Source organism: Copidosoma floridanum, unplaced genomic scaffold (genome assembly GCF_036245765.1).
Source record: "Copidosoma floridanum isolate Cflo_tuat_1 unplaced genomic scaffold, Cflo_Japanese_pri ptg000014l, whole genome shotgun sequence".
NCBI lineage: Eukaryota > Metazoa > Arthropoda > Insecta > Hymenoptera > Encyrtidae > Copidosoma > Copidosoma floridanum.
Window position 1 is genome coordinate 6,091,912 of NW_028321891.1, and position 27,627 is coordinate 6,119,538.

The following is a 27,627-nucleotide window of genomic DNA, read 5'->3' on the forward strand; positions in this document are numbered from 1 at the left end:
ATCATCCGCCAGGGTGGATCTGTCGGTCGGGGGTGAGTTTGGCCACCCCGCGATCCACCTCTCCGTACGCGTGGACCTCTCTCTTTTTCGAAGAGGATGCGCCCTTTGCGTTTTGCACCAGTACGTATGGAGTGTATTTACGTATACATATATGCACCTAACTTGGATGATCGTTTGCGTGATAATGTATAATATATGTAATTTGCTCCCGGTGACTGTTACTTTTTACGACAGCCTGAGGAGGAGGCCGTAGGTATATACCGATAAGCGGAGGGCGAGCTTGGAAGAAAAGTTTTTCTCGAGAAGGATACTTTCACCATATCCAGTCCCGTTGTTTTTATTTCGCGACAATGAAACGTATAGGAGAAAACCCGGGCGCCCCTTCGTCACAGGCAACCGTCCTTACCTACCTCCAAGACGTTTCGCGGAAGGTATCATGCTGGGGGGTCGGAAGACATCGGTGCACAAGTTTTTTCTTCCTCATTATTATATATATTGTCTTTTCTTTTTCTATCGATGATTACAATGCATCTGAATAACCATTAATAACGATGTATAGAGCTTTTTTGGTAGCTTATTTATTTCATGTCATTGTTGTGAAAATTAACAAAATTATGCTTAATGTTAAGATGAAAAATCATGTATAATAAATTATATACATAAGGTTACAATTGATTTCACAACTTGAGCAGTGATACATTTGTACCAAAAAAAATTGTGTAAAAAGTGAACAAAATATTGCTACCATATTAAAAATTCTCAAGATATTATGTTGTAGAAGAAAAAAAAAAAATTGTTTTATGATGATTTTAAAAATTATGAGACGACATTGAAGAATAAATGACGTACGTACGCTGATTTTCCATTAATACTCGAAATAAACTGGCCTCGAAAGTCAATGTTGACAACATTTTTTAAAATATGGTCAATTATTTTTTCAGTATTAAATATAAATAAAAATTGCTGTGCTCATTTTATTAAATAGTATAATCTGAGTTAACATGAAAAAGGATATAAGTATAGGATATGGTAAAAAATATTTCTGCAAAATAATTAATTTCTGTAGCAATTCAATAATGCTGTAAGTAAATATAAATTATTGGCAATCAGTAAAAAACATAATATACGTTTTCGCCAGCTGATTAACATATTTACATCACAGTAAACCAATAAACCAATCACTATAAAATGCAGTTACAAAGAAACTCTACAAGTGGATCGAGCATGGAAGGGCTACTTAATTTCAAATGTTGTAAATATTGTTGATTCTTAATAATACAATGACCTTCTGTTGCTCCCATTGATTTGCATTTCTGATTGCATTCTTGGTTAGTTTTACATACTGCCCTCTGACATATTCCTGTAATCAAATAATATTTTTCTATTTATTTCGAGTACATGCTTCGTTCGAGTGCAATATATAGTAAACAGACTAGCGAAAAAAAAAATAATAATAATAATAATTTGACTTGTGCTAAAAGGGAAAATCTTATTTGGCATGAGACTTCATTTTATTGTTGCTTTTTTTTCTATCACTGAACGGAATAAATTCCACCTTTTCTCAAAGTGACAAAGTGCTCTGTATTTGAGAGATTATTGAGTTTTAACTGCTCGGTATACAATGTTGATGTCAAGAAAATTTTTTTTTTTTTATTCATTACACCTTCGGGTTATGTTACAAAAAAATAATGATTTTAAGTGTAAAATGCGGGACCACCAAATTTTCGTACTTGGGAATTCCACCATTATTTTTTTCTGTACATTACGTGGCATCTGCACCGAAGCTCGCTGCTGTTGTGTTGAAACAATTTATGTTATTTAACTTTATATTTGACATTGGTACGAACCACATTTCAATTAAAGGGTACAAAAAAAAATTTGTGAAATATTAGACACATCCAAAAAATGAAATGGCCCAATGGAAGTCTTTGACACGTGATCCCACAAAAATAAATACTTTTATTTTAGTTTATCGTTAAAATCACTTACCAACAGAAATCAGCATACTCATCATTAAAATGAAAGCTATAAAGTTATGTGACTTTGGGACTCCCATTTTAATCAAAAATAAACTGGCCTTTTTAGCTGTAGTTTGATGTTTGCTTGAGAATTTGAGAAACGTGTAAACTCTTAACTCTTACGCCTACGAGCAACAGTAAGTCAATAGCTCAGGAAGATAGACCCCGTGTTTTTATACTCAAGTGAAACGCAAATATCTGAAAAGTAATTAATCTTTTTTATTAAAACTAAATTAACAGGCAGTTTTTTGTAAAGTGCGTTTGCTTGCATTGCCATACATGTTATTGCCAAATAAGAGATGTATGTATAAATTTGTTGTGACAATCAAATTCAATGTACAACTTTATATTATATAGACACTAGACGCATGAACGGTCAGCACGTACGGAGAAAAAAAAGTTAAATTTCGCGAAAGAGTAGTAAACCTAATTCAGGGATTCCCTCGATTCTGTATCAATCGAAGGGGTTGTACATTGAGCCCCAGAGCCGCCGTATTATGTCGTCTCGTCCATACCAGTTGAAACAAAACAAAAAAATTTTGAGTCTTCTTTTTGTTTCATCACCAGGGAGGTGCGTATATTATCAATAAAAAATTAATGTATATGCCCAAACGCAATTGCAAATGTATGCGTAAGTTGAGCCGATGTTAATCACAGAGGCTGGCACACCCACACACAAGTGTACATGATAGAGAGACAGAGAGAGATGGAAACACAAGGGAGCGAAGAAGAAGATAGAAGAAGGTAGCGCAGGAGAGAGAGAGAGAGAGAGGGAGGTGGAGTACGACGTGAGTTAGAGCTTCCTGCGTGGAGCTTTGCTCGCATCCAAGCTCAGTAGTCCGCCTCCTCCTCCTCTTCTCGCTTTTACCCCCCAAAAGCTCCTGTATAGCACACCCACCAGCAGCAGCACGCTTGGCTAATGGCGAGGGAGGAAATATCAAAACTTGTCTCTTCCACCTCCATCTTCCCCCACCCCCGTACCACCTTATACTTTGGCTCGCGGAGTGTAAACTTTCGGGGGTTTGGATATGTTCCACCCCCCACCCCGAACGCGCCTGATAAATCTTTCCCCTCTCTCGTTATGGAGATTCGTTCGTCGTTTTCTTTCTTCTCGATCCTCACATTATACAGTGCACGGCCTCTCTCCGAGTTCGGGAGTAACGGAATATTCTTGGTTGGTACACATACAATATATATATATATACATAGGTGGAGGAGGCCGAAGGATTGCGGATTCTAGTTTGGCTTGATGGCCGGGAGACACGCCCGGGAGATTTATGGGCGGATGCGGGGACTCGAGGTGCGACCTTCCACCCCCTACCCCCAACCAACTCTTTTTTTTTTTTTTTTTTTTTTTGTGTGTTTTTGTTCCAAGTGAAATTAACCGGCTTAATATTAAAAGTCCCATGGAGTATGTATACGAATCGTGGAATCACTTCATTGCTCACTCTCCATCGCGTACGACATTTTTAAGGGACAATTTACACACACACATACATACACTAAAGAGCCACGCCATAACTTTAACTCAACGCATGAAATGCACTTGCATGGAAATGTATGTGTACTCATACACGAGGACGTGAAAGAAAAAAAGATACGCGATTTATCCGTGTGATGTTGGAAAAAAAAATGGTACAATCGCCATTTGTCACGTGAGCGCGTTACGCGGGTTCAACAGGTTACAGCACGAGAGGGAGAAAGAAAGGCACGTACAGAACAAGTAAAGACTAACGTTTATTTGTATACCGATTCACCTATTTATACTCTGGTACTGCTAAATTTACAAAATTTATCACAGGTATAAAGTACAAGTACTTTTCTACCCTCGTATGTACATCTTACATATATGTTTTACACGCCACCTCATATAAGTACGGTCTCTTTGTGTAGTCGGCACATTCGGAGTATTCGGACAATCGCGTTCTTTATCACGCGATATTCTCGACTCTCCCAAAGCTATTCGTATAATTTATAACACTCCCCCCCCCTCCACTCGTGCACCCTCTAAATTAACATAATTTTATTTGCATACGCGCCGAGTTGCCGTAAATTTCGAAGAAATTTCTCAATTATATATCAACCATACTCCACGTTAACCCGATACTTTGAACGTAAACTCTCCGCATATTATACCTAAATACATGTACTACCCGCTACACCCATATATAAATGTAAAAGCGTGTACACACTGTACGATGCATATATATATATATATATATATATACACGTGACATAAATTCAATCGACTTGGCCACCCCCCGTCGATTAATCGCGGCTCAGCTCACCACATCCCGAAACCCATCCATCCATCCATCCATCCCGTCAATTGACAAGGAGGAGGAGGAGGCGGCGACGGAGCTACAATATACATAATATACCCATGTATACGCTTTCGTAATGCACTTGATAGGTAAGTATATACACATAAATATTGTGCATCGCATCGACCAGCAATCCTCAATGTATGTGTACATGTATAAGGGTGCACGCAATGAACGAGTTACGTATATACATACGCACATACGTGTATATGTATGTATGTATCAAACATCGCGGGTTTTGATTTGCCTGATGTAAAATTAGGCCACGCCGAGGCATCCGCGTTATTATCCGCGTGCATGTGTATCATTTACATTTTACGGTATAGGTGATACATACTTACATATACGGAGCGTATCATACAAATACCCGTGCATACAAATGTCAAAATGAAGAGACAACCAAAGTATAATAGAAGCGTATAATATGGACAATAGGCCGCGCCTCGCTATTAATATCAATTAACGAGCCAATACATCGTTTAATCGACGACCGTATCGTTTACTGCTCTATACCTCCCATGGATATATTTTCAACCCCCCCACATCCGTATGTATAGGGTATCACGGACCGTTTTTTTTTTTTTTTTTGTTTTCCTCCCCTTCGCATTTACGTGTACGGAGGGACGGTTTAGCTGAGTCACGGAGACGACCACGTCGAGTCCATCAAACATTTTCACACGCGCCTCGTGCGCGTATCATACACCTCGTCGAGGGGATACGCTGGAGAGTGTCGTATACCCTCAGCGTGGAGTCGAGGCGTGAGGTTTATATATACGTGCCGTCGTAGCAGCAGGAGTTTCGCCCTTGTTTTTTTTTTCTTTTTTTGGCCGGAAAAGTCGATACGGATTTTTCTTTTTTCTTTTTTTTTTTTTTTTTTTTTCCTCTCCACGGGATACTCGTCCCTTGTTCATCGCTTCGAATTTCACTCGCTTGCGGTGATACCTTATGTACATACCATCGACCGACTACAAGTTTGGAACAGCGTAGCATGTAAAGGTCCGGTCCAGAAATAGGATTAATGCAAGAAAAACGTAGACAATCATTTTTGGGAAAGGGGCTTACACCTATACAATATAATTGTAGTATACCTGCCGTTTATATAGTCCGTGACGTGGAAAGCAGGTACATCATCCAGCAGACATCACTCGTAGGTATTTATCTTGCATATTTGAAAATAAAAAAAAGCCCCTTGTAAAATTTAACACCGTATACATCGTACCTTATCCAATCGTCCCTGTAAGCCGTCGACGTGTTCCTCTCCAAGATAGCATCTACCAGCCCCACTCGTTGAAATAAAACATCGTCCGCGTAACCCACTGGTGGCCAGAGCCGCGAACGCCTGTGTTATATCTATACCACCCCCCCTCCCATCTCGCTCCCTAAATCATCCACGAATGTTCCCTCAAAAATATCTGGGTGATGGGTATCATCGGCCATACCAAGCCAAACACATACGGATTCACACGCCACTGCAACCGTGATCGAGCTCTCGTATCCGATATCGCCCCGACGATCTGAGTTATGGGCGCAGATAGAGAGCCGATTATCGAAGCCAGAGGCTTGAATTCGCGTTTTCGATTCGCATATACGTATACACACATACACAGATACCGATGTTTTCTATGTATTTGTATGTGTGTGCATGTGGCAGAGAGGGGTGTGAGCCGTACACGTGCGGGGCGCTTTATCTCATCGACGATCTCTCTCTCCGCTCGTCGAAACGAGCCCCGCGTGTGCCCTGCAGATTCTCTTAGCCATTCATATATGCATCGTGGAACGGCCCTTTCTCGCGTACCTATAGGTGGTACACACAGACTTGCATTGTTGTTATACCTTTTAGCTGTAATATGCAGGCCAAGCTTGTCAGAAACGTATGTATAGGTAAGGCCCATCCGACCCTCTTGAAATAATAACTTTCTATTAAGGGCGCGATGGAGATCGGTATACATATAATATAATATATACTGCGCCTCTATACGTAACTGCTCAGCCGATCGAGAGGGAATCGGGAGTGTATATGTCTGTATTGTCACCACACGGGGCTCCATTTCAAATTAGCTTCCAGTCGATAAATTATTGGGAACGAGCGGGGGGCTGCGTGTGGTTCTTCGGTATATACGGCTGCTGGTTATTTTTTGTCCCGATCGAGATCGGCATGTCAAACAGATTTTACGTAATTAAACGCGAATGGCCATCCGTATATATATATATGTATATGGTTGTCTGTTTCGAGATAAAAAAAAATTTTGCGTACCAACCTGTATATATATATACAAGTACAAACCTTTGAAGCTTTTTAAGGTATATGGTTTGACGCAACAACTATAGTTGCATGTATGCAACGAGTAGTACAACGTCACGTTGGTGCATGGAATTAACGTTGCTTGAATCCCCCCCCCCCAAAAAAAAAAAAAAAAAAAAAAAAAAAAGTGTTAAAGACTTTGAGAGTGGGGGAGAGAGGGTAAGGGAAGAAGGGCCCGGAGAAATAACGAGAGAGAGAGCACCGCAGGTATACGTTGACGGACACGGGACACGCGAGCGAGTACTTTTGCGAGGAGTGACCCCCTGATTGACTTGTAGATGAGGCGACAGCCGATATCCAAGAAAGCTGTATATATACCCAAATGGGGAAGGGGGTGTACACGAGTTACCCCGATGCGAGAGTTTCACGGGACTTTACATGCTTTACCCCTACCTATTGGTGTATACCTGTCCCTTTATCTTCTTTTCTTTTTGGAGCTTTTGGTTGAAGCGACGTAGGTTCATGTACCTACACCGTTCAAGTTGGGGTATTTTGCGAAAATAAAATAAAATCTTGGTAGTTTCTTCCCCAATAAAAGAAAAAACAATCAACATAGCGAGTTTTCAAATATTTTCAGTATATATATATATATGTACTACATAACAAATCAATGAGTGCAGTCCCCCATAGATTGTGGTGCGCTCCTGATGGATACCCACGACTGTCCATTGGCTGTGTAATAGAGTTTGGCTTTATCTGAGTTGATTAATCAGGATCGACGGTAACCCAGTAGACATTTGTATATATGTATATATATATTAAAATGTACATACGCGCGTGGACGCATTGTTTGGAAAACGATCTTTCTCTGCCTCCCTCCCGCGTGTGTGATATTCGTGTGTAACGACATTGTATCGTGACGAGTCGAGCGTAACGCTATGCCTCGTCCCGTATACCTATATACTTGTGCACACATACACGCGCGAGTCACGGTCGACTGATGGAGGGTCCATGGATGTATACGACTGGTTTTTGATTCACATGTGTACAACAGCAAAGATTCGATTCCACTGTGAGGTCTGTAAAATATGTATTCAAATTTTTTATTTATTTATTTTTTTTTTTTTTTCTTTTTTTTTATGAATAATCATTTTTCTATGGTCTTTGGTTGATTTATTTGTACCCATGTACACAACTTGCGGACAGCGGTTTTTTGAGTTGCACTGTTTCCTTCTTTATCTCCCTTTTTTTTTATTCGTTACAGTATGATTTACGTGTACTGTACTTACCAAGATTAAGCGTGTACAAAGGGGTACAAAAAATTACAAAAAAAAAATCACGTATGTTGATTTATAAAATTTTATTTTTTTACATTGATTTTAATCGTCATAGATATGAGTTAAACAAATAGTATAAGAGAAGGAAATCCAAAAGAGCAATTTCAATAGTTAACCAATTTCTGCGCGTATTTTTTTTACGCCTTGGGGGAGTCCCAATTTTACGAATTTTCCTGCATACCAATGTGAAAACGGCATCACCATTTTTTGTCTCCAATAGTGTATTTTTAACAAACCGACGAACTCCATGTTCAACGTCAGCATAAACAGTTTGTCGATACAATGATGAACCGTAATTTAAGTCTATAAATTATATACTCATCACTATTAAAAATTTGCCAAGCTATTAACGATGTAAGCCTTGAATATTTTTCATCATTACCAAAATAACGGAGATGAGAAAAAAAAAAAAAAAAAAAAAAAAATGTCTGTAATTGCACAGGGCGTGGGTGTACACCTTTTTTTGCTTTACATATGTGGCTACACGTACAATTTAGGACAAACAATGACATTTTTCAATCCGCGTTACGTGTCCTTCGATACGATGATCAAACACTTACTTATTATCCAAATAACCGGCAAAATTTAACTACAAGTGCAACTGTACATAACAAACGAGAAGCACCGAGCCCAACCCCATCTGTCAACCCACCCCGAAACCACCACCCATTTGGTAAACTTTTGTATCATCCCCCGTTCACTTAACGCGCGACCCTACCGATTCATCCCTCCGGCTGACGATGCGTCGTACATCACGAGGGTGTGTGTACCAACCGAGGCAAGGGCGCAAGACGACCGAGACCCAGTGGCGCCCCGATCCACCCCCTCGGCGCATCCGTCGGAACCTCGCTCGGCTGTGGCATATTGATTCGGGGATGAAAGAGAGAGAGAGAGAGAAAGAGAGGTAACGTCACCGAGGGAGTTGCGAGACTTTTCTCTCTCCCTCGCGGGTAAAAGCGATAGCGCAGGGGTGGGGCGGAGGGAGCTCTCGGCCGAGCTCCCCCCCGCGGAACGGCAGTCGAAGCGAGAGTACAGGACAGGCCGTCGGCGCGAGCGAGCGGCCAAGCAGGGGGCCTCCGCGTAGGATAACCCAAAAACAAGGGACAAACGGCCCCCGCGTACGCGAAACCCCCTCGGTCGCGCGTGTTAATATAATATTTGTTGCATCCACGCCGCGTGTGTGTGTTTGTGTGTATGGATATAACAAGTGGAAGAAGGAAAAAGAAAAAGAAAAAGAAAAAAAAGGGAAACCCAACGAGGCAACTATATCCCTACCGTGCGTTCGTCCCCCCATTCACATGTCGCACCTTCCCCTATTCCTTACACGCGATAACCATTGTAAGTACATCATCCCTACATGCGTGATGCACCTTAAAGTCGACCCTTTATCCTTGCCAACGCCAGCCTTGTCGCAACAATTGTCCCCGTCGTCGTCACCATCGCCAAGCTGTCCTCGCCAACGGTGGTAGTACACTGGACACTGTAACACACACACATACATATATATACAACATAGTATCAGTATAGTAACAGCAGCTACAGTAGTAGTCCACACACTAGGGGGGCTCGTTGTATCGAATGTATAGGTGTTGGTGGTGGTGGTGGGTCGTGGTCGTCGTGTAGTAGTAGTAGTAGTAGTAGCAGCAGCTGGTGGTGGTGGTGGTGTTAGTGGTGGGCTTACATAGCCACGAGCTGAGCCGGGGGGAGCTGGTGCTGCCGGCGCCGCCAGCAGGGGCGGGCGGCTCCTACTACTACGACGAGGGGGAACAACGGGATACGGTGGAACCACAACAACAACAACAGGAGGAGGAGCAGGATTACCAGGATTGCCAGCAGGAGGAGCCGCAGCCTCGTCACCGGCAATACCCCCATCATTATCGGCCGCGGGAAGCCGCGGTAGTCGAGGGCGGAAGGGGAAGCAGCAGCGGCCGCCACCACCGTCTCCGGTCGCATCGACACGAGGAGTGGGCCGAGGGCTCGGAACGTTACTGCAACTGCTGTGGCTCGACACCTGCAGCAACCCAAGTCGGCGGCGGCGGTGGTGTTGGGATCGAGGAGGACCGTTGCTGTCGGTGCAGCCGGCGGCTGCGACGGCACCAGCATAAGCACCAGCGGTGGCAGCGTCGCTGCTGCTGCGGCCGCTGCTCCGAGAAAATGGTCATGATGGCCGGCAACAACAGCATGGACGAGCACGAGCGCAAGGTCGTCGTCGAATTTTGCCACCTGCTCGAGAAGAGCAAGCAGCTGTTCAACGGGCTGCGCGACCTGCCCCAGTACGGGCACAAACAGTGGCAGGCGTACTTTGGCCGCACCTTCGACATTTACACCAAACTATGGAAGTTCCAGCAACAACACCGGTGAGTCATCCGCGAGACTCCTACACCCCTCGACAACCTCCCTTTTAAAAACTCAGCCCCCACCCCACCCCCTTCGAATGCGTGTTTGTGTGTGTGTGTGTGCGCGCAGCTTACCTCACCCCGCGCTCTACGCCCCGAGAGCTTCCGTATTTTTCTTTCCTCTTTTTTTTTCGCTTCTTTTCTTTTCTTTTGTTTCCAAAGAGCACCCCTAAACTCGGTTGTTGCTTTTTCCGCGCCAGTGTGATTCTTCCTCTCGTCCGCCAGAAGGGTGGTTATTTTATATTCTCTCCCCGTTCTTTTATTCCCACCTTTTTTTTCCTCCCCCTCTTGTGGTGCACTTTATACATTGTGCGCTCTGGAGACTCTCTTTTCCCTGCATCCAGTGAGCAGTGTGGCTTTGCGACGTTTATCCCGTGGCTATTGTTTTCGACTCGATTAATATTTAGTTGAAAAATCAACCCCTCCCCTCGAGTGATGAGTTATAATTGCCGCGAGTGGCTGAGCTGATTTGTTTAAGGGTTAAAAAGAAGAAGTGACCGAAAGGTTCGATGGTAATGGTGTGCACGTTAGGGCGCATCGGTTACAGCTGGCGCGCGAGAAGGTGGGGGTGTGGAGAGACGTGTGTGAGCTGGCTGGTGGCGTGAAATTTCGTTGGAAGCTGCCCAATTCTTAAAAATAATTTTTTTCCATATAAATATGCTAATATCTACCCCCTCGGAAAATGGCTTTCCTTGCCCCTCGCACGTATTGTGTACGTTCTTGCCCTGCTTCCATACGGCTATCGTGAGTCTTGTTTATAGATTGAGCTTTGAGCTTTCATTGCTACTGCTGCTGGTGGTGGTAGGGTCGGGTGGAGGAAAAGGGGTGGGGGGGGGGGTCATTTGGGTAAAGTGGGTAAGCCATCGCGAGAGAGTTTCATTGAGGCTAGCGCCACGAGATGGATACTACGATTTTAGGACGCACGTGCCGAAATGTATACATTGCGAAGTGCGAGCAACAAAGTACGAGCTGTAGAGATTAAAAAGCATTTTTGACCGCAGCTCGGAAACATGGTACGATCTTAAATCTTCAACCCAAAGACGCTCGTCTACTATTCGCTTCTGAAAAGCCACTTGATTTTCAGCATCATTGCATCTATGTATTTTTTATGAAAAACCTTTTTGAAGCTCTAATGAAAATAACGTATGGTGCATGTCATCACCTAAATCTACGTAAAATAGTGCATAGGAAAAAAAATTTTCATACAGAGTAAGCAGAAAACATGCATAATTTCACGTTACTTCATTGGTATATCATGTAAACCTCCCTTAAAATTGGATACATATCATGATGTATTGAGAAAAAAAAAAAAAAAAAAGAGTAGGTATATAATACGCGTACACGCAACGAGTTGTAGAACAATGACAACGGCGACCCGCAGCCAGTGGCGGAGGCTCGCGTAACTTTTGCACGCGTCTAACGAGAGACGTTAAACTGCAAAAACCCAAGAAAAAAGCATGCGCCGTTCCGCCAAGACGACAAACATCCCCTGTGCGTATACCCTCACCCTCCGGCACCCAAATAAAGCGGAAAAAACGAAAACGAAGCAAAACACGCGAAAAAGGTGGGGAGGGGGTGGACACGTATAAAAGATGGGAATAAGTATAAGGGAGAGAAGAAAATTCCGAGCGCAAAATTAATCTCGGGGCACGTTTTGCTCGACAATGCCTTTTCTTCGAGTGAGTGCATGCAGGGGGAAAGAGGGAGGGAGAGAGCGAGAGAGGACCGGAGGCGCATTTACTTTTCAACCCCTAGACCAGCACCACTACTCTCTCTCTCTCTCTCTCTCTTCATCTGTACGTTAGGTATATGTATACCTACCTATGCGCTACACTCTCAATCTAGTCCGTGGCTCTTCTCTCCTCCTCGTAGCGTTTCTTCTCTCGAGATTTAGAGAGCCTCGGATGCAGCAGCAGTGGGTATCAGAACTGCGGAGCAGAGCACCCACACGCGCGCTGGCCTATGCCCTTTTTTTCCCTCCCTCTCGCTCTGGGTCTCGAGACTCTGCTATCTTCGACACGCCTTTCACCAGCCCCTACTCGTACCACCACCACCAATGTACATACATATACGGGCTGCAAAGGCTAAGAAGCTGAAGAAGAAGAAGAAGAAGAAGAGGAAGGAGAGAGAGAGTCACGCAGCCTCGCCAGTTGTATACATATATTTATACATACGCGAGCAGGGGAAGATCTTCTTCTTCGTCTACTCATCCTCTATTGCTTTGCTTGCTTTACGTGCCCCCTTTCGTCCCCCTCGGCTGTACTGTCTTTCTCGAGCCCTACCGTGATCGGAATACGAGAATTGAGTGCGTTTTTCTCCCCACGAAGCCTCGAGACGCTCTGCACAACGCGAAGATGGCATCTCTCTCTCTCTCTCTCTCTCTTTCTCGCTTCGACTCTTTGCTTTTCTCTACATCCCACCCCCTTTTTTTTTTTTCTTTCTCTAAGGGTAGGTATAGAGGCCCTCGCGTGTCTTTTTCTTTCCCTCTTCTTCGGCTGTGGACGACGAGAAATTGTTGGTTGCCGTTTTTTCTTTTCTTTCCTTTCTCTCCGACTGACGCATTCTTTGTGCACATGTATACGGTACGTCGTCGATTGTGCGCGGAGAAGAAGACTCGCAAATAGACCTCCCCCCACTCGATAATGATTAAAAATGCATGGGTGTATTTTTACAAGTTATATACACACACACACACACACACACACGTACACAGGAGAAAACGTCGGCACCTCGCGGGAATTATGGTGTGTATATATATATATATATATATATATATATATATATATGTTACATGTGTTGTATGGATTAACTCGAGGCTTTTGGACGTAAATAGAAATCGAGGTGCGATAATTTTGTTGTAAATAGGCCAAACGTCCAATATGAATGATAATAATACTTACTGTACGAATCACGTATCGCTCGCCGGTGTAAATCCAAGGGTGTATTATACATTTCCATATGTTGACAACTAGAGGGTAGTTTGAGGGGGAAAAAAAATATAGTTCAATATTTTATGCACGTGTTGTGTATGAAAAAAAAAAAAAAAAAAAAAAAAAAGGTAACTCTTGACTACAGTGTACGCTTTAAAATTGGATTTAAGGCGTGATTAATACATTTTACGATGGGTATGTGTATGTGGGTGCGAGGAAAACGAGCGATGAATTTTTTATTGATTCTCGAAGACCCCGAGACGTTGCGTTTGAACCACCGTCGTGAATTGATAAGGTGGCGTAAGCCAAGATATCAAGATTGAAATATTCTGTGCTTCGATTGAAAGTTCAACATAAATAATTATACTTGTCATAATTACCTGAACTGGTGTGTAGCTGCAAAGAGGGAAATAACTATTGATCTTTGTAATTATCGTATGACACACGTATACCTACGTACTGTCAAACACGTGGTGGGTTGACGTAAGATAATTTAACAGCAGTATTGAATCGATTGTTAAATATTTATATAAAAGAAAAAAAAGAAGGAAAATTCACGTACATCGTAATTTTGTGATAAATAAATATGTCAACAAGATCGTGTGGATATTTGCTTGTTTGCTTCGTTTTCAAATAAAACTACACAATTGTCTATGAAACTATTGTACTCGTGCAAAAGCATTTCAAATTAACTACTGTAAGAAAAACCAGTAAAAGTCAAACGATCCGCTCGTAACGTTGCACCATTCATCAATAAATAATACTTCTCGTATATCTTACCGATAACTCAATCGGCCCACGAGTTATTTTTAATCTCAAGGGAAAAAATTCAACCTTTGCCCTCAATAACCACCGACGATGTAAGTACAACCCAACTCGACTTTGCTACAAAAAAAAAAAAAAAAAAAAAAAAACAATTTCCACCCCACCGATTCCCCGACCTTGACTATACAGGAAAAAGGAAAAGTTCCTGGAAGTGGGGTGGAGGTGGCAAAATAATGTAAAAGTTATCGCGTAGGAGTCGTACAGGAGCACCGAACAAAAAAAAAAAAAAAAAAAAAAAAGGGCGCGCGTCATCGGGCAAAAGTCACACAGAGGCCTATAAAGCACGCGCTCTGAATCACTGATGAGAATCTCGCGCGCGTCACAAACGGGCGCACATCCAACAAAAAAAAAGAAAAAAAAAAAAAAAAAGTAACCCACACCCACGCGTTTCGGCCGCACGCCCGAGTTCCGGCCCCCGGGATATTTCGAAGATTGATTCTCTGCGGGCCGTCGACGTTGCCCTTATACACGGGGCTACTTACCTCCCCTCCCCCCCTCCATCCCCGTCGTTTATTTCCTCGAGAAAGTCACTGACGCGTGAGTACACGCCTAGGTCTTCTATTAGATTTCTTTTTTTTCTCCCCTCGAGGGGCAAGTTGGGAGAGATTTCGTTGTTTTTTTCCCTTCGGGTCGAAGGTCGCAGCGATTACGCGGAAACTCGCATGATCAAGCGTTTCGGTGTAATATATTCGGGGGTGGCCCCACACCGGCACTGCTCGAGACATCGGCCGCGCTACCATATGACTAATTTGACTTTAATTATAATGCTGCAGAGAGTGTGTCCGTGTGGGGGGTGGGGTGGGGTCGGGTTTTTGGGGCGTGCACGCCTTAAAGATACGGACCAGTGGGGATAGTTGCTCTTGGATATTGCATCAATCAACGCACATCGAGTTGTTAAACTTTCTCGATTTTTTTAAATTTGGCAAAAGACTTTGAAAATTGTTATTTTTAACAACAGTAAAGATTATTGTCTTAACAGTTGAAATTGTTGTTCGAAAAGTAATAAATTATGGTTAGAATATTAAAAATTTCTAAACAATGATAAAACAACGAGTAACAATGCACATGCATATAATGAAAATACTGTCTTGTCGTAGAGCCATCCTGGACAGCAAGTACGGACTGAAGCGATGGCAGATCGGCGAGATCGCGAGCAAGATCGGCCAACTGTATTACCACTATTACCTGAGAACGAGCGAGACGAGTTATTTGCACGAGGCTTTCTCGTTCTACGCGGCGATACGCGGCAGGGCGTACTACAGTCGCGCGGCGAAAGAGGACCGGAGCGATCTCATGGTGAAGAAGCTCAGGTTAGCCGTGGTTGCCGATTGCCGATTGTAATAATTGTTATACGAAAAAAAAAAAAAAAAAAAACAAAAACAAAAAAACAAAAAAACAAAAAAAACAAAAAACGTATCAACCCGTTACAGGTACTATGCGCGATTCATCGTGGTCTGCTTGCTGTTGAACAAAAAAAAGTACGTGCGCGAGCTGGTGCAAGAACTCGACGCCCAAATAGCCGATTACAGCAGCACGTACGAGCCGGACGACCAGGTGGAGTGGAACCTGGTGCTGGACGAGATCAAGGCCTTCGTCAAGGCAGAATCGGCGGTCGGGGTACTCGACGCGGACACCAATGCCCCGATCGTGCTCACCCACCGGCTGGGTCCGCTCACGTCGCCACCGGTCGAACGCTCGCCACCCATGTGCCTATCCCTGCAGGAGATCCTCATTATCGGCAACCAAACCGATCAGGTCGGCTTAACATTATTATTCTTTTTCCATACAAATATAATTTAAGGGTACTTTTTTTTTTTTTTATTGATATCCACATTTATTTATTTTTTTTTTTTTTCTATTTACTACGTGTTTTCGTTATCGAAACTAAAATAAATTTGTCCCTAAAATACATTAAACAAACTGGCTCTAACGGTAATGACTTTGTATGACGATGAAAAAAAAACTATCCTAAAACGAATTGAGACGCAAGTTCGTTTGGTCGTCGTAGCCGTAGTCTGCCTTGAGTATATCGGCAAACTTTTCGCCGATCGCCATGGCTGGTATGTTGGTGTGGGCCGTGACGATGTTGGGCATGATGGACAGATCGGCCACCCTCAGCCTCTTGATTCCCTTGACCTGAAAACCAACACACGTGAGTTGCTCGTCCTGAAATCGGAAAAAAAAAAAAAAACTATATCGACACCAACCTGCAACCTCGTGTTAACGACCGCGCTGGTGTCGTTCTCCCGGCCCATCTTCGCGGTGCCGCAGTGGTGCCAGAACGTGATGGTGAAGGTCCTCAGCGCGCACTCCCAGTAACCATCCGAGTCCGGCTCGTGGTCCTCGCACCCGGGCACCGTGGCGTTGTGCAGCTCCGAGCCGTACCTCCGCATGGCCCTGGTCCTGCTCACCCTAATCGCCAGCCTGATCCCCTCTATGGCCACCCTCACGTCGTCCGGGTCGTCAAAGTAATTGGCGAATATCCTCGGCTTGGCCAGCGGATCCCTACTCCTCAGCGTCAGCCTACCCACGCTCTTGGGCTTCATCAGCAGCGGAAACGTCAGCCACGCGTGCCTGTAGAACTTGTCGCCCGCGAAGCGCCTCAGGTGCCGCTCCTTGATCCCAAAGGGCTTGCTCACGAGGTGGCCCGACAACGGGGACAGCGCCGCGAACAGCAACTCGACGTTCGGCGTCTCGTTGTCGGGGGTCGGGTCGTCCACGTTGACGAAGCCGAGAGCCTCGACTCCCCCCGCGGCCGACAACTGGCCGCTCCTGTCGCTGAGGTAGTCGGCGACGTTGGGGTTGGTGGGCAGGAAGAGCTCGGGCAGGACGACGCTCAGCGACTCGTTGACGAGGAAGTAGAGGCCGCCGTAGGCCACGTGGTCCTTGAGGTTCTCGCCGACGGGGGCGTCCCGGAGGACCTGGATGCCGAGGTGGCGGAGGTGCTCGGCGGGGCCGACGCCCGAGAGCATGAGCAGTTGGGGGGAGGCTATGGCCCCGGCCGAGAGGACGACCTCCTTGCGGGCGAGCACCTGGTGCCTGCGGCCGTTTTTCGTGAATTCGACGCCACGGGCGGTCATGGTGGTGGGGTCGATGAGGACTCTGGTGACGCGGCTGTTCATGCTGACGTGGAGGTTCGGTCGTCCCTTGGCGGGGTGGAGGTAGGCGCGGTTGCTGCTGAGCCGCTCGCCGTTGGCTTGGTTGGTCTGGAGGTAAGCGAAGCCGGTCTGCTTGGGGCCGTTGTAGTCGACGTTGGTGGGCAGGCCGAGCTCCGCCCCGGCTTGGACGAAGGCCTCGGCCAGGGGCGACAGGGACACGGGGTTGGCTATGCGCACGGGGCCCCCGACGTTGCGGTACTCGGGGTCGGCCTCGACCGTGTACGCGTCGAAGCTCTCGAGTTTCTTGAACGACCGGAGCATGCCTGCCCACGACCAGTTCTCGTCGCCTGTCAGCTCGTACCACTCGTCGTAGTCGCGCTTGTTGCCTAATACAGTCAAGCATCACTTGTTTGTTACACATTTTCACCACAAGAGCATCTAACATTTCTGTCACAGATTTTACACGCTTGTCGGCGCGTTGATTAAGTACGCGACAGCCAAGTTTTTAAAAGTGTTAAAAAGTGTTCAGTTCAGCGCAACTGGTTAAATACTTGGCACACCATAGATTATGTTTTTCCTCCAATTATTATCAGCACTACATATATTTTATGGGAACAAAAAAAAATTCAACTACACACTTAGCTTTAACAGTGTGATTATTGAGAAGGGGGGTCGAGAGGTATGTTAATCGATATAGAATCGTGGGGTGGAAAATTTTGGGGTAGCGGTGTAAAAGGTAAAAACTCGGGCAACGTCGTGTAAGGGGTAATTCCTGACACCTAACGCGTTGTGCCGGTGTGGCTCAGTTATTACTATAGCCGAAGCTATAACTAGTTTACTGGAGCACTTATTTTAATAATAGCATGCTGCCGTTTCACGGAAAGAAAGGGGTGACATTTTTGACGAATTTCACTTATTTACAGCGATCGATTCGACACACATTTTTGCAACGCGTACGTATATGCATGTAATGGCATTTCTCGAAATTTCACGCGATTCGTGAACAACAAATAAAAAATGCACTTAGCCCTTCTTAAGTCGGTAAAATTGTCCTTTGATTGAAAGAAAAAAAATAAAAATAAATAAGAATGCAATAGACTGTATACTTACTTACACCAAAGCGGATGAATAAGGTGGTAGTTTTTCAATTTTATTTGAGAAAAAGAACGAATCAAAAGGCCCGTAAGTATAATTTTTTTTTTACATTCACTGTGGCGAGCTTACACATATTATTGTAATACGCTGTTCATGAAAGTGAAACAAGAGTCATACCCAATAAATACGGTCTTGTTCGTAATTCTTTTAATATTCTCCGTAAACACAGACTTTTTTTTAATGTATACTATATTAACATTAAATATTAGTGTAGATTTATACACTGAAAACAAAGTAACTGTGATAGTTTAGCATCGCGGACGGACGGATGGGTTGTTGTAATATGGTGCGTGTCATTTTTAACGCTCTTGATTCCCCACAACGGAGTCCGGAAAAACCGGACGCGCACGAAAGGGACAGCAAAACCTGATGCCCGTCATCCAGTTCTCAAAGTTAAAAAGAAGGAAGAGCATCGAAAAAAAAAAAAGAAGAAAATCCCCAGTGAAGAGGAAAGGGGGGGGGGAAGATGCTGCACTGCCAGAGTGAGGAGAAAAAGATAATAACCCCGCTCTCGCTAAATACGCGCGTACACCCGTCTGCACGTAATTTACATTGTACACGCACGAGAACGGGGAGGAAAGTGAAAGGCCCGAATAAGGAGGTTCGTTGAACTCGGGTGGCGTCTTCCTTTTTAGATTCGTGCGTATATATTACTGTCCCTCGAGAACCCGTTTCATCATTTATCTCACCTCCCCTCCCCCCTCTGCCACCATGTCACGGGCGTTGCTCTCATTCATAATAAAATAATGGGGATCTCCCTCACCCCCCTTTTCCACTTCAAATGGCCATTCATCAACTTACTGATTTTCGACAGTGGCACGCGCCCTCAAAGAGACTACTTTTTTTTTCATACGTTTATATTTTTGTTTTACGGCGTCACCGATGTCATTGATTTTTCGGCCGTTAGGCGAGCTTTGTGGGTGCGTGTATATAGTATGTACTTTGTGAGTATTGTTGAATGTTTCCGATTAAGAGACAAATAAAATTAATATAAAATTGATCGTTAATGATTTGGCGTTGAAAAAAAATCTATTTCGATTCAGCGAACAACCAAAAAAAAAAAAATCGGTATCGGTATATAGCTTCAAGGTCATTCTGGGCACCAAGTATTAGTTATATCGACGAAACTTACCTCTGACGGCGATCATAAAGTTCAATGTGCTCGTGCCACCCATGACGCGTCCCATGGCGACCCTGCACTGGTTGTTCTCGATGCCCCGGCAGTACTTGATCGAAGGATCGGTCCGGTAGTCCCAATTGATGTCCTTGTTGAGCTGCATGAGTAGGGCGAGCAGCGGCACGTCCATGGTGAGGGTCTCGTGGCCACCGGCTTCGAGCAGTAAGATCTGCTCGTTCTTCAGTTCGCTCATGCGGCTCGCGATCGTCGCTCCCGCGCTACCGGCGCCCACGACAATGAAATCGTATTCTTGCCGATTCACCGGGGTCTCGTCGGGCAGCTCGCGCTCCTGGTACTGCTGGAATTCACGGGACCACTTTTGGTTGCCGGCGCTGAATCTCACGAGGTTCAAGAAACTCTGCACGAGATCGGGAAGGAAGCCGATCGCCGGTGTTGATAGAATTAGACCGATCACTAGGGTTGACAGTAGGGACCATAGTGCCATTTTTTTTTTTTTTTTTTTTTTTTTTTTTTTTCTTTTCAATTCAAAAAGGAAGGGTTGATTAGGAGGGAGGGGAGAGGGGGTTAGCGAAGACGATGCGTCGATCTCTGAGGCACGCGCACGAGTGAAGACGTCGCCGGGTTACTACACTGCCCTTGTATTCGCACACTCTTGGGTGCTGCTTCCTTTTTTTTTTTTTACATCATTTGACGTTTTTTTTCTTTTTAATTTTTTTCAAACTGGTTTTCATCAGCGCTTGCTGGAGGAAACCGGTTTGCGACGGCGGTCCATTGTCGGATCATTACTCGCTCGCGGTTAGATCGAAAAATGAAGATTATCTCACTTTACGTGTGTCGGGACGGAAAAAAAGAATGTGGTTGACGTTACGCGTGTATGCGAAGGTTTGGCAAAAAATTTTTACCGATCCACAGCCACTTTTTTTATGATGACGAATGAAAAAACACGTTATTCCCTCTTACCGTGTATATACATAGTCGTTCGAGCATGTGAACGTATTTGACTTTGAAAATTGGTTTTTAAACGGCTCTTAAAGTGTATAGGTATATACATTAGAGATTTCAAAACTAATTTGTAACCGTGAAAAAAAGGCCACTAAAGTGACAGCAGCACCTACACTGGAAAAATTAAAATTACCGCTCTAAAGTTGTAAATTAGTGGTTTCCTGTTGACTACAGGGAAATTTTTTCAAGAAAACAATAATGTTTATTACTCTAAACTCTATTTTTGACAATGTATCATCTACTTATACACCTGCTTACGATTCTAAAATTGGTAATTTTGTTTTTTACAATCATGATAACTATTGTATAACGAAATTAAACAACAATTTTTGTTTATCATAACATGCGGGAATTTAATTTGATAGTAAATATTTTTCTAGATGACCAAAGACTTGTTTATTGAAGAAAAATTAAATAAACTATGTTAACAGCGTTTCGAATATTTAACCAGCCCGTAATAAGTACCATCCAATTCTTTCACACAAATGGCATTTTATTACAACTTTAAAATATTGTCAATTATTATTTAAGAATGGAACTACTAATTATATTTGAATGGTTTTTTTTTTTTTTATATTTTTTTTTTAATTAGAAACAAGGATTCAAAATTTTAGAAAAATATCGTTCAAAATATTTATAAATGGCCCTTAATATAAATTCATATGCCAAAGATTCTCAATGATGAAATGATGGACAAAAACAATAATCAAAACGTAAATTTTGCAGGTAAAATTCAGCGAGCTGTCGATGGACATGTTCAGGATGCTGCAGACCCTCGAGCGCGAGCCCCGGGATGACCCGAACCACCTGCACGACGCCTCGCCGGCCGGCCGAATGCCATTTCGACCCGGCCCCTATCCGATGGAAAACGGGGCTCCGAGGCGTGACAATCCACACAAGTATTTGCTCTACAAGCCGACCTACAGTCAGATCCTCGTTTTCCTCGCCAGCGGCTTTAAGGAACTACCCGCCAACGGGGCGCTTTTGCTTTACCTCTCGGCCGACGGCTGTTTCTCGTCCGTCAAACGGCCGGAGGAAAGTGAGTTTTACACCGGTTCGTCCATTTATTCTATTATTTTCATTTTATTGTTACTTTTCTTCCCTTCTCTTTTCATATTATCATACTTGGTTTTACCATTGGCTTGCATTGTTTCTACACTATATTACAATCTTGTTTTTTTTTAAATTTAATTTTATATTTCAATCATTTGACTGGCTTTGGGCTGTTTCATTGAAACCCATAGGGACTGAAACTAGTTGCGATGCTAGATTTCATTAGTTAGAAAACTAATTTTCATAGCTTTCTTTCATCAAGAGCCTCGATAGAGCCTAAATTATAGTTACAAGCATGAGCACACTCAAGGAGCATCGAGCCCCTTTTATACCCCTGGAAAAGAAAAACTCGGACCGGAGGTGTAAAAATCGCGCAAAAAATCCTACATACGACCGATCGATCGATCGGAGGGTTTTCGAAAACCCCTCTCGCGCACTCATATTTCACGCTCGGGCAACTATACACATATATATATATATATGTCACTCGGGCATTCAAAGCCCACAACACATCGGCATACCGTATACCCTAAGCGGTCCGCATAGCTTCACGGGGAGGCACGTGAAAATCGCCCCGCACGGACTCCTGTTGCGGTATAGACCGTGCGTGTGTGCCGAAACCACCGAGTCGCCAATAATCCGCGTGCAGTAATATCGATACGCTCGTCATCGCCCCCGTTGTTGTACAAGGTATGCATAGAGTTGAGGGAGGGGGGAGCGAACGTGTCGATATATAAGATTATACGCTGTTCAGTCTAGGAGGTGGGGAGGGGGGGGCATGGGGGGCCGGTATGTAGGCTATCGCATTTGGCATATTTGTCAAAGGGGCTTCGCTCTTCGCTCGAGCGCCCCCCCCGAACCTTTTATATTAACACACATACGCCCGCCAAACGTGTCATATAGTATGGCCGGGACTCTCTTCCTCCCTTTCTTAGTCTCCATTACAAGCACACGTGCTAGCTACTCTAGTTTTTTTATTTTATTTTACGCTCACATAGGTGGGCCATATATGTACTTGTCTTGCATTCTATGTCGCTTCTTCTTCTTTTTGCACTTCCCTTGACATGGTTATTGCGGAGGTGTAAGTAGATAGACATACATCATACACACACACACACACACAGAGGACTTTGTAAGGGAAGAAGCTGATATGCAAGAAAGAGACGAGGTCAAGATTATAACGCGGATCTTCTTCTTCTTCTTCTTGCCGAGTCAGGCTTTCATGGCATTATTGTCTTGGCTGTTGTACATTAGATATATAGCGCTCAAGGGGGTTTGTTATTTTTTCTTCTCTTTTTGATACACTGTGCGATTTGCTTTTTCTCCCCCCTCATCTTAGATGCCGGTAGCATGCGTTTTTAGGAGGAAAAAAAAAAAAAAATTTATCGATATAGACTGCTTTTGAGCCCTGTTCACAGACTTTGATTTTGTTTTGAAAGATGCCTCGTGCTGTTTGGTTATCTGTGAGCAGAGCTCCTGATTTTTTTTTTTTTTTTTTTTTTTTTCTCGCTACAGATAGGATTTCGATTGTTTGCTATAATAGGTATATTATAAGGCACGAAAAACGACGTCAAACGTCTGGTAAAAGAGCCTCGCAGCGAAGGAGAGCTGATTCGATTTTATAATCGCGTTACAAGGTAGGGACGGATAATGATTAAAAATTAAAAACAAAAGCGTCACCGCGTAATTAAATAACGCACGCAAAGTGTGTCATCGCCTACTCTCTCTCTCTCTCTCTCTCTCTCTCTTTGCATGACGCGTACCATAATAACCGGAGCATCAAAATTGAATAATATCTGTTTTAGTCGTGGTCGTACATTTATTCGCTCGGAGACGAAACAATTTTGACCGATAAGTCTCGAGTATGGAGACAAAAAAACAAGTATAAGCAGTAAATCACTACCATTGGAGGGTAAAAGTAGGTACATGTGACTCGGTGGCGCTGGAAACCTGCACGCGCCATTAACTTTGAGATTTATGTAAAACAAAGTTGCCTCGTATCCATGTCGACGATATACATGGGGTATTTACACGCAGAGCTTTTGACATCATTCCAATTTCGCGAGGGTCTTCCGGAAAAAATAAAAAATGAAGCAGCAAAGTGGATTAGCTCCGTATCCTTCGCAACAAACAAAAATTTAGCGTACCATCTATTATGGAAAAAAAAAGAAATCAAAGCCCCAGCCGGTCTACCGAAAAAGTGCCGAGGAAGCGGTGCGCACTGACGCGACCTTTTGCTTGGCTCCTGTTACAGCGGGTTACGACCTAGGCGGCGTGGCGACGTCAGCCAAGAACGAGCACGGCCCAGGCAAACGAGGAGCAGGTGGCGTTGGCATCGCCGGTGGTGGCGGTAGCATCGGCGGTCCCGGCATCGGTCCAGTACCCGGTGGCAAGGACCACCACTGCATCTACCCCGGGGATCTGTATCCCTTCACGCGCAAGCCCCTCTTCATCGTCGTCGACTCGGACAACAGCTTCGTGTACCAGCAGATACCGCGCTTCTTCGGCCAACCTCTGATGGTACTGATGTCGCCCCAGGACACGCCGGCCGGCTTGAGGGAGCTCAGGCACGCCGGCAGCCTATTCACCTTGTTTTTACACTCGCCGCTAGCCGCCTTTTGCCTTATATGCAACGTAGCGAGTCTGCAGTTTCATCACTGGGAGCGCTGCCAGCGTTACGTCGAGCAGTTCCTCGTCGAGGCCTGCCGGCTCGTCCTCAGATCGAGATGCGGTGAGTATCGTGTCAGCATAACCTATAACCTACCCCTCTGGGGAAATTCTTTTATTGCTCTTGCACGTCGAGTTATAAAGACGAGTGTGACCTCTTGACATTATTTTTTTTCGCACGCGCTGCCGATTTTGATAAATTTCCATGTACCGATATGCACGCGTATGAAAATTTTCCTTATGACTTATGTATATATTTGTATGCTCTTTTTGCTTGCCTGACAATTTTCAAGGAAGAAAAAAAAAGTCCGAGCTTGCGTTCGGGCAAAGAATCTCAAAACTAGGTCCACTTGTAACGTATACATGTATACCGTATTGGAAGAAAGAAAAGAATACAGTAGAGTCTTGTTCCTAGTTTTGTGGATAGGTATAGCGATACACGTACACATAAGTTTATAAATATAGAAGAAGAAAAAAAAAAAATGACGCAAAGTTCGAAAGTAGAGCGAACAAGGCGAGAGATTATAACGAAACGCGAAGTTCGACTGTAAGCAAAGACGACGCGGTAAATTTTACAACGGCCTGATTTTGTACTTGCGCCCCGACACTATATTTATAATACATATAGAGAAATAGGCTCGACCGAGCCTTAGCGTGTCTGTGTAAGGGCTGTCCAATTACGACAAGTGATTTAAGATCTTGATTATCATTGTTCTCGCGTTATTTGGTGCAAGTGTACCCAACACAAAATTACCTCCGTACTATAGCCCTAAAAACAAGACGTGTTTATTCATGCGTTCCTCGTACTATTTCTCTATAATATATTGATCTCATAGTGTAGCCTTACCATCTGCATATCGATGCACGTGTCATAAAAGAGCATTTTACAATACTGTCTTTTATTTCGTTGAATTAAAATAAAAAAACACTGATTTTTTTAATAGAATCACGCAATTGAACTAGTAAGTCGGAGTATCCAGATTAACAGCACGTACGGGGTTAATAATAACGATCATCGATAAATCTAAAGCAACCCCAATCCCGGCAATATCGTTACCGCTCGGATTTGAATTTCAAATGCGCGCCCGAGAAAGGAAAAAAAGAAAGAAAATTGCCGGACAAAGCAGCAATCTCAGCGCACAATAAGTACCAACCCCCCCCCCCCCCCGAATACATTACACTTTCGAGCAATCTCTCGTGACGGCAGGTCGAACGAACGAAAAAAAAGCCCTCGGCAGCTATCTAACGCCACTGTTAATCGTTTTCGCCCAAAAAACCCCGGCCATTCCACTCCAATTTCTTTTTTTTTCCTCCCTCTTCCCTCCGAGGCTTTGCACCCGATACCCTCCCCCCCCCCCCTTGGCCGGCAAAAACAATCCGGCTGACGGTTCTTATGCAACCCTCGGAATGAAAAAGTGTTGGAGCTTTTTTATCGCGAATGAGCGCCCCCTTCTATGTACACACAGACACCTAAGCCGATTTGTGTATGCGAATGGGAGTGGGAGATGTTAATTGAATCGATAAAAATATCGGAATTGACACATTGTTTTTGCCCCCTCGAGAGACGCGTGCTGCCAACATTGGATTACACAAGCGCTCAGCGCCGAAACACGTGTGCTGTGGGGGGTTACCGGACCTTATCGAGCATACACACATATATATGCGAGTATACGTAACCATGAAGGGGTGAGTAGGGGGAGAGAAGGAAACCAGAATGTGCATGCACGTGTCGTGATGTATACATGCAGAGGGGCCGTTCGTTCCTTGGGACATAGCCGCCAAACGACCATTGCCCAATCGGGCGTTTCGTCTGGTTTCCTATGTATGTAATATTAAACACACACAACATTGCACCGCACCCGTTCTCTCTCTTTTTTTTCCCTTTGTTTTCCCCCTTTTTTTTACAGTATAGTCTCGTTTTTCGTCCCTGTACGCCGCGCGTCTTGGGTCAAAACGATTTTTAAAAATAACCCCAGCACCGAACGCTCGTACACACGCTCCCTTTTTTTTAGGTGACGAGGGTTGGTTTTTAGCATATATATATATACACGTTGTGCCGATTGATTTGTTATTTGCGTGGGGGTGTCGGTAGTTTCTTTTTTTTTAGGAGGGGGCTTTTGTTTGCGTCGGTCGTTATTCAACGATCCGATGAATAGGATGAGTTGGTTTTTCGTTAAGTATAGCTACGGAACTGTATTCTCACTTACGTGACTTATACAACAACGAGGTGCATTTCTTCGGGTGGGGGTGGGGGGGGGGTGCGAAAATATAAGTAAATTGTTTGAAAAAGTAAGCTGCTCGGACATTTGGATGATAAATATACGGATTTAAGGAGAAAATAATCGGTAAATAATAAATCGGTGGGTGCTTCGATTGCAGAATCGAGCGTCATCCAGTTCTTCGGGGACGACTTCCTGCGGCTGTTGCTGCTGCGCTACGTGTTCTGCGACGTGGTGCTCCACCTGCACCGCTCGTTCCGGGGCAGACAACAGAGGCCCCGTTGCCACCCACCTCTGCCCGAAGCCGACGTCCTCGAGCACCCGAGCCTCCACCACTTGGTCCTCGATCTCGCGAGTTGCCTCGACGCGCGCGACCACTTCCCCGACAGCAACGAGCTCGCCTGACCCCGGCGTCTGCCGGCTTCGGTCGACTTTGCGGACCAGCACTGGTAAGCCAAAACGCCTTTTTCTATTCACATCCTCTTCAAATTGTCATACATTTACACGCGCCAATTGCAGGGATCAACAGCAGCATCGCTCGACGCCCAAGCAGTCGCATCATTACGGCTCGTCATCGACGCGGGCAGATTACGACTACGACTACTCGGGCTCCGGCTACAATTACAGCAACAACAAGATGCCCGGTGTTCGGCAGCACTGAGAGCTGCACTGCGACCTCTCGACCGAGTCTGCAGCAATGGGGGGAAAAAAAAAACAATATCAAGTATCATTATGTATTACATCATATAAGTTATACCGTTGCCGTGCGCGCACATTTATTATATTGTATACTCATATGATACGTACGGACACATTACCATAATGTTATTGTATACTTACACAATACCACAAACACGTACACCACGAAACTACTCTATCTCTATCGATCGTCCATGTGATCCCTCTCTTGCCGCACCGAGCCATGCACAGGTGAACAAGGGGTCGTTATCTATGGTTGTTCGCTATCATTCGTCCTTTTTACGTTGACGCAATGTGTATATTTCTTTTTTTCTTTTTTTTTTCTTTTTTTTTTTTCCTCTGAATGACTACTGCGAATTCTTGGGTGCTGCGGTAAACAATTGTTTTTTTTGTCTATGTAAGGCAGCGAGGCTCGAGTTTGACCGAGCTGGCTGTGATTGGGGTTTCTCAGTCACCTCATTTTTCTAGTCACTTGAAGGTATTTTAAAGATAATTGTTGTAAATACGTAGTTCGAGTGGACTTG

General features: G+C 44.3%; 2 protein-coding genes across 3 annotated transcripts; one reads left to right on the top strand and one right to left on the bottom strand.

The window, feature by feature from the left end:
- Positions 1–9,985: 9,985 nt before the first annotated feature.
- LOC106641070 (protein SCAI) lies at positions 9,986–27,396 on the top strand. Of its 2 annotated transcripts, none has more exons than XM_089591936.1 (7): positions 9,986–10,278; positions 15,170–15,382; positions 15,503–15,827; positions 21,192–21,519; positions 23,773–24,249; positions 26,565–26,853; positions 26,924–27,396. In XM_089591936.1, the coding sequence occupies exons 1-6, from the start codon at positions 10,076–10,078 to the stop codon at positions 26,807–26,809; spliced, it is 1,791 nt and encodes a 596-aa protein (XP_089448062.1). In that variant the 5' UTR covers positions 9,986–10,075; the 3' UTR covers positions 26,810–26,853; positions 26,924–27,396. The 2 variants fall into 2 exon arrangements, with proteins under 2 accessions (XP_089448062.1, XP_089448063.1); XM_089591937.1 differs by having other exon boundaries at positions 21,192–21,504.
- LOC106641055 (glucose dehydrogenase [FAD, quinone]-like) lies at positions 16,041–20,035 on the bottom strand. The gene is made up of 3 exons (XM_014355278.2): positions 19,458–20,035; positions 16,280–17,556; positions 16,041–16,208 (listed from the first exon to the last, which is right to left on the bottom strand). Exons 1-3 carry the CDS (start codon positions 19,945–19,947, stop codon positions 16,041–16,043), a joined length of 1,935 nt encoding a protein of 644 aa, XP_014210764.2. The 5' UTR covers positions 19,948–20,035.
- Positions 27,397–27,627: the final 231 nt, after the last annotated feature.

Excerpts from the sequence above, each read along its gene's own strand:
- LOC106641070 (XM_089591936.1), top strand. The coding sequence starts at position 10,076 with ATGGTCATGATGGCCGGCAACAACAGCATGGACGAGCACGAGCGCAAG. Across the intron at positions 21,520-23,772 it reads GGAAAGTGAGTTTTACACCG|CGGGTTACGACCTAGGCGGC; the intron begins GTTCGTCCATTT and ends CTCCTGTTACAG. Across the intron at positions 24,250-26,564 it reads CGTCCTCAGATCGAGATGCG|AATCGAGCGTCATCCAGTTC; the intron begins GTGAGTATCGTG and ends CTTCGATTGCAG.
- LOC106641055 (XM_014355278.2), bottom strand. The coding sequence starts at position 19,947 with ATGGCACTATGGTCCCTACTGTCAACCCTAGTGATCGGTCTAATTCTA. Across the intron at positions 17,557-19,457 it reads CTTTATGATCGCCGTCAGAG|GCAACAAGCGCGACTACGAC; the intron begins GTAAGTTTCGTC and ends TGACTGTATTAG. Across the intron at positions 16,209-16,279 it reads TCGTTAACACGAGGTTGCAG|GTCAAGGGAATCAAGAGGCT; the intron begins GTTGGTGTCGAT and ends GTTGGTTTTCAG.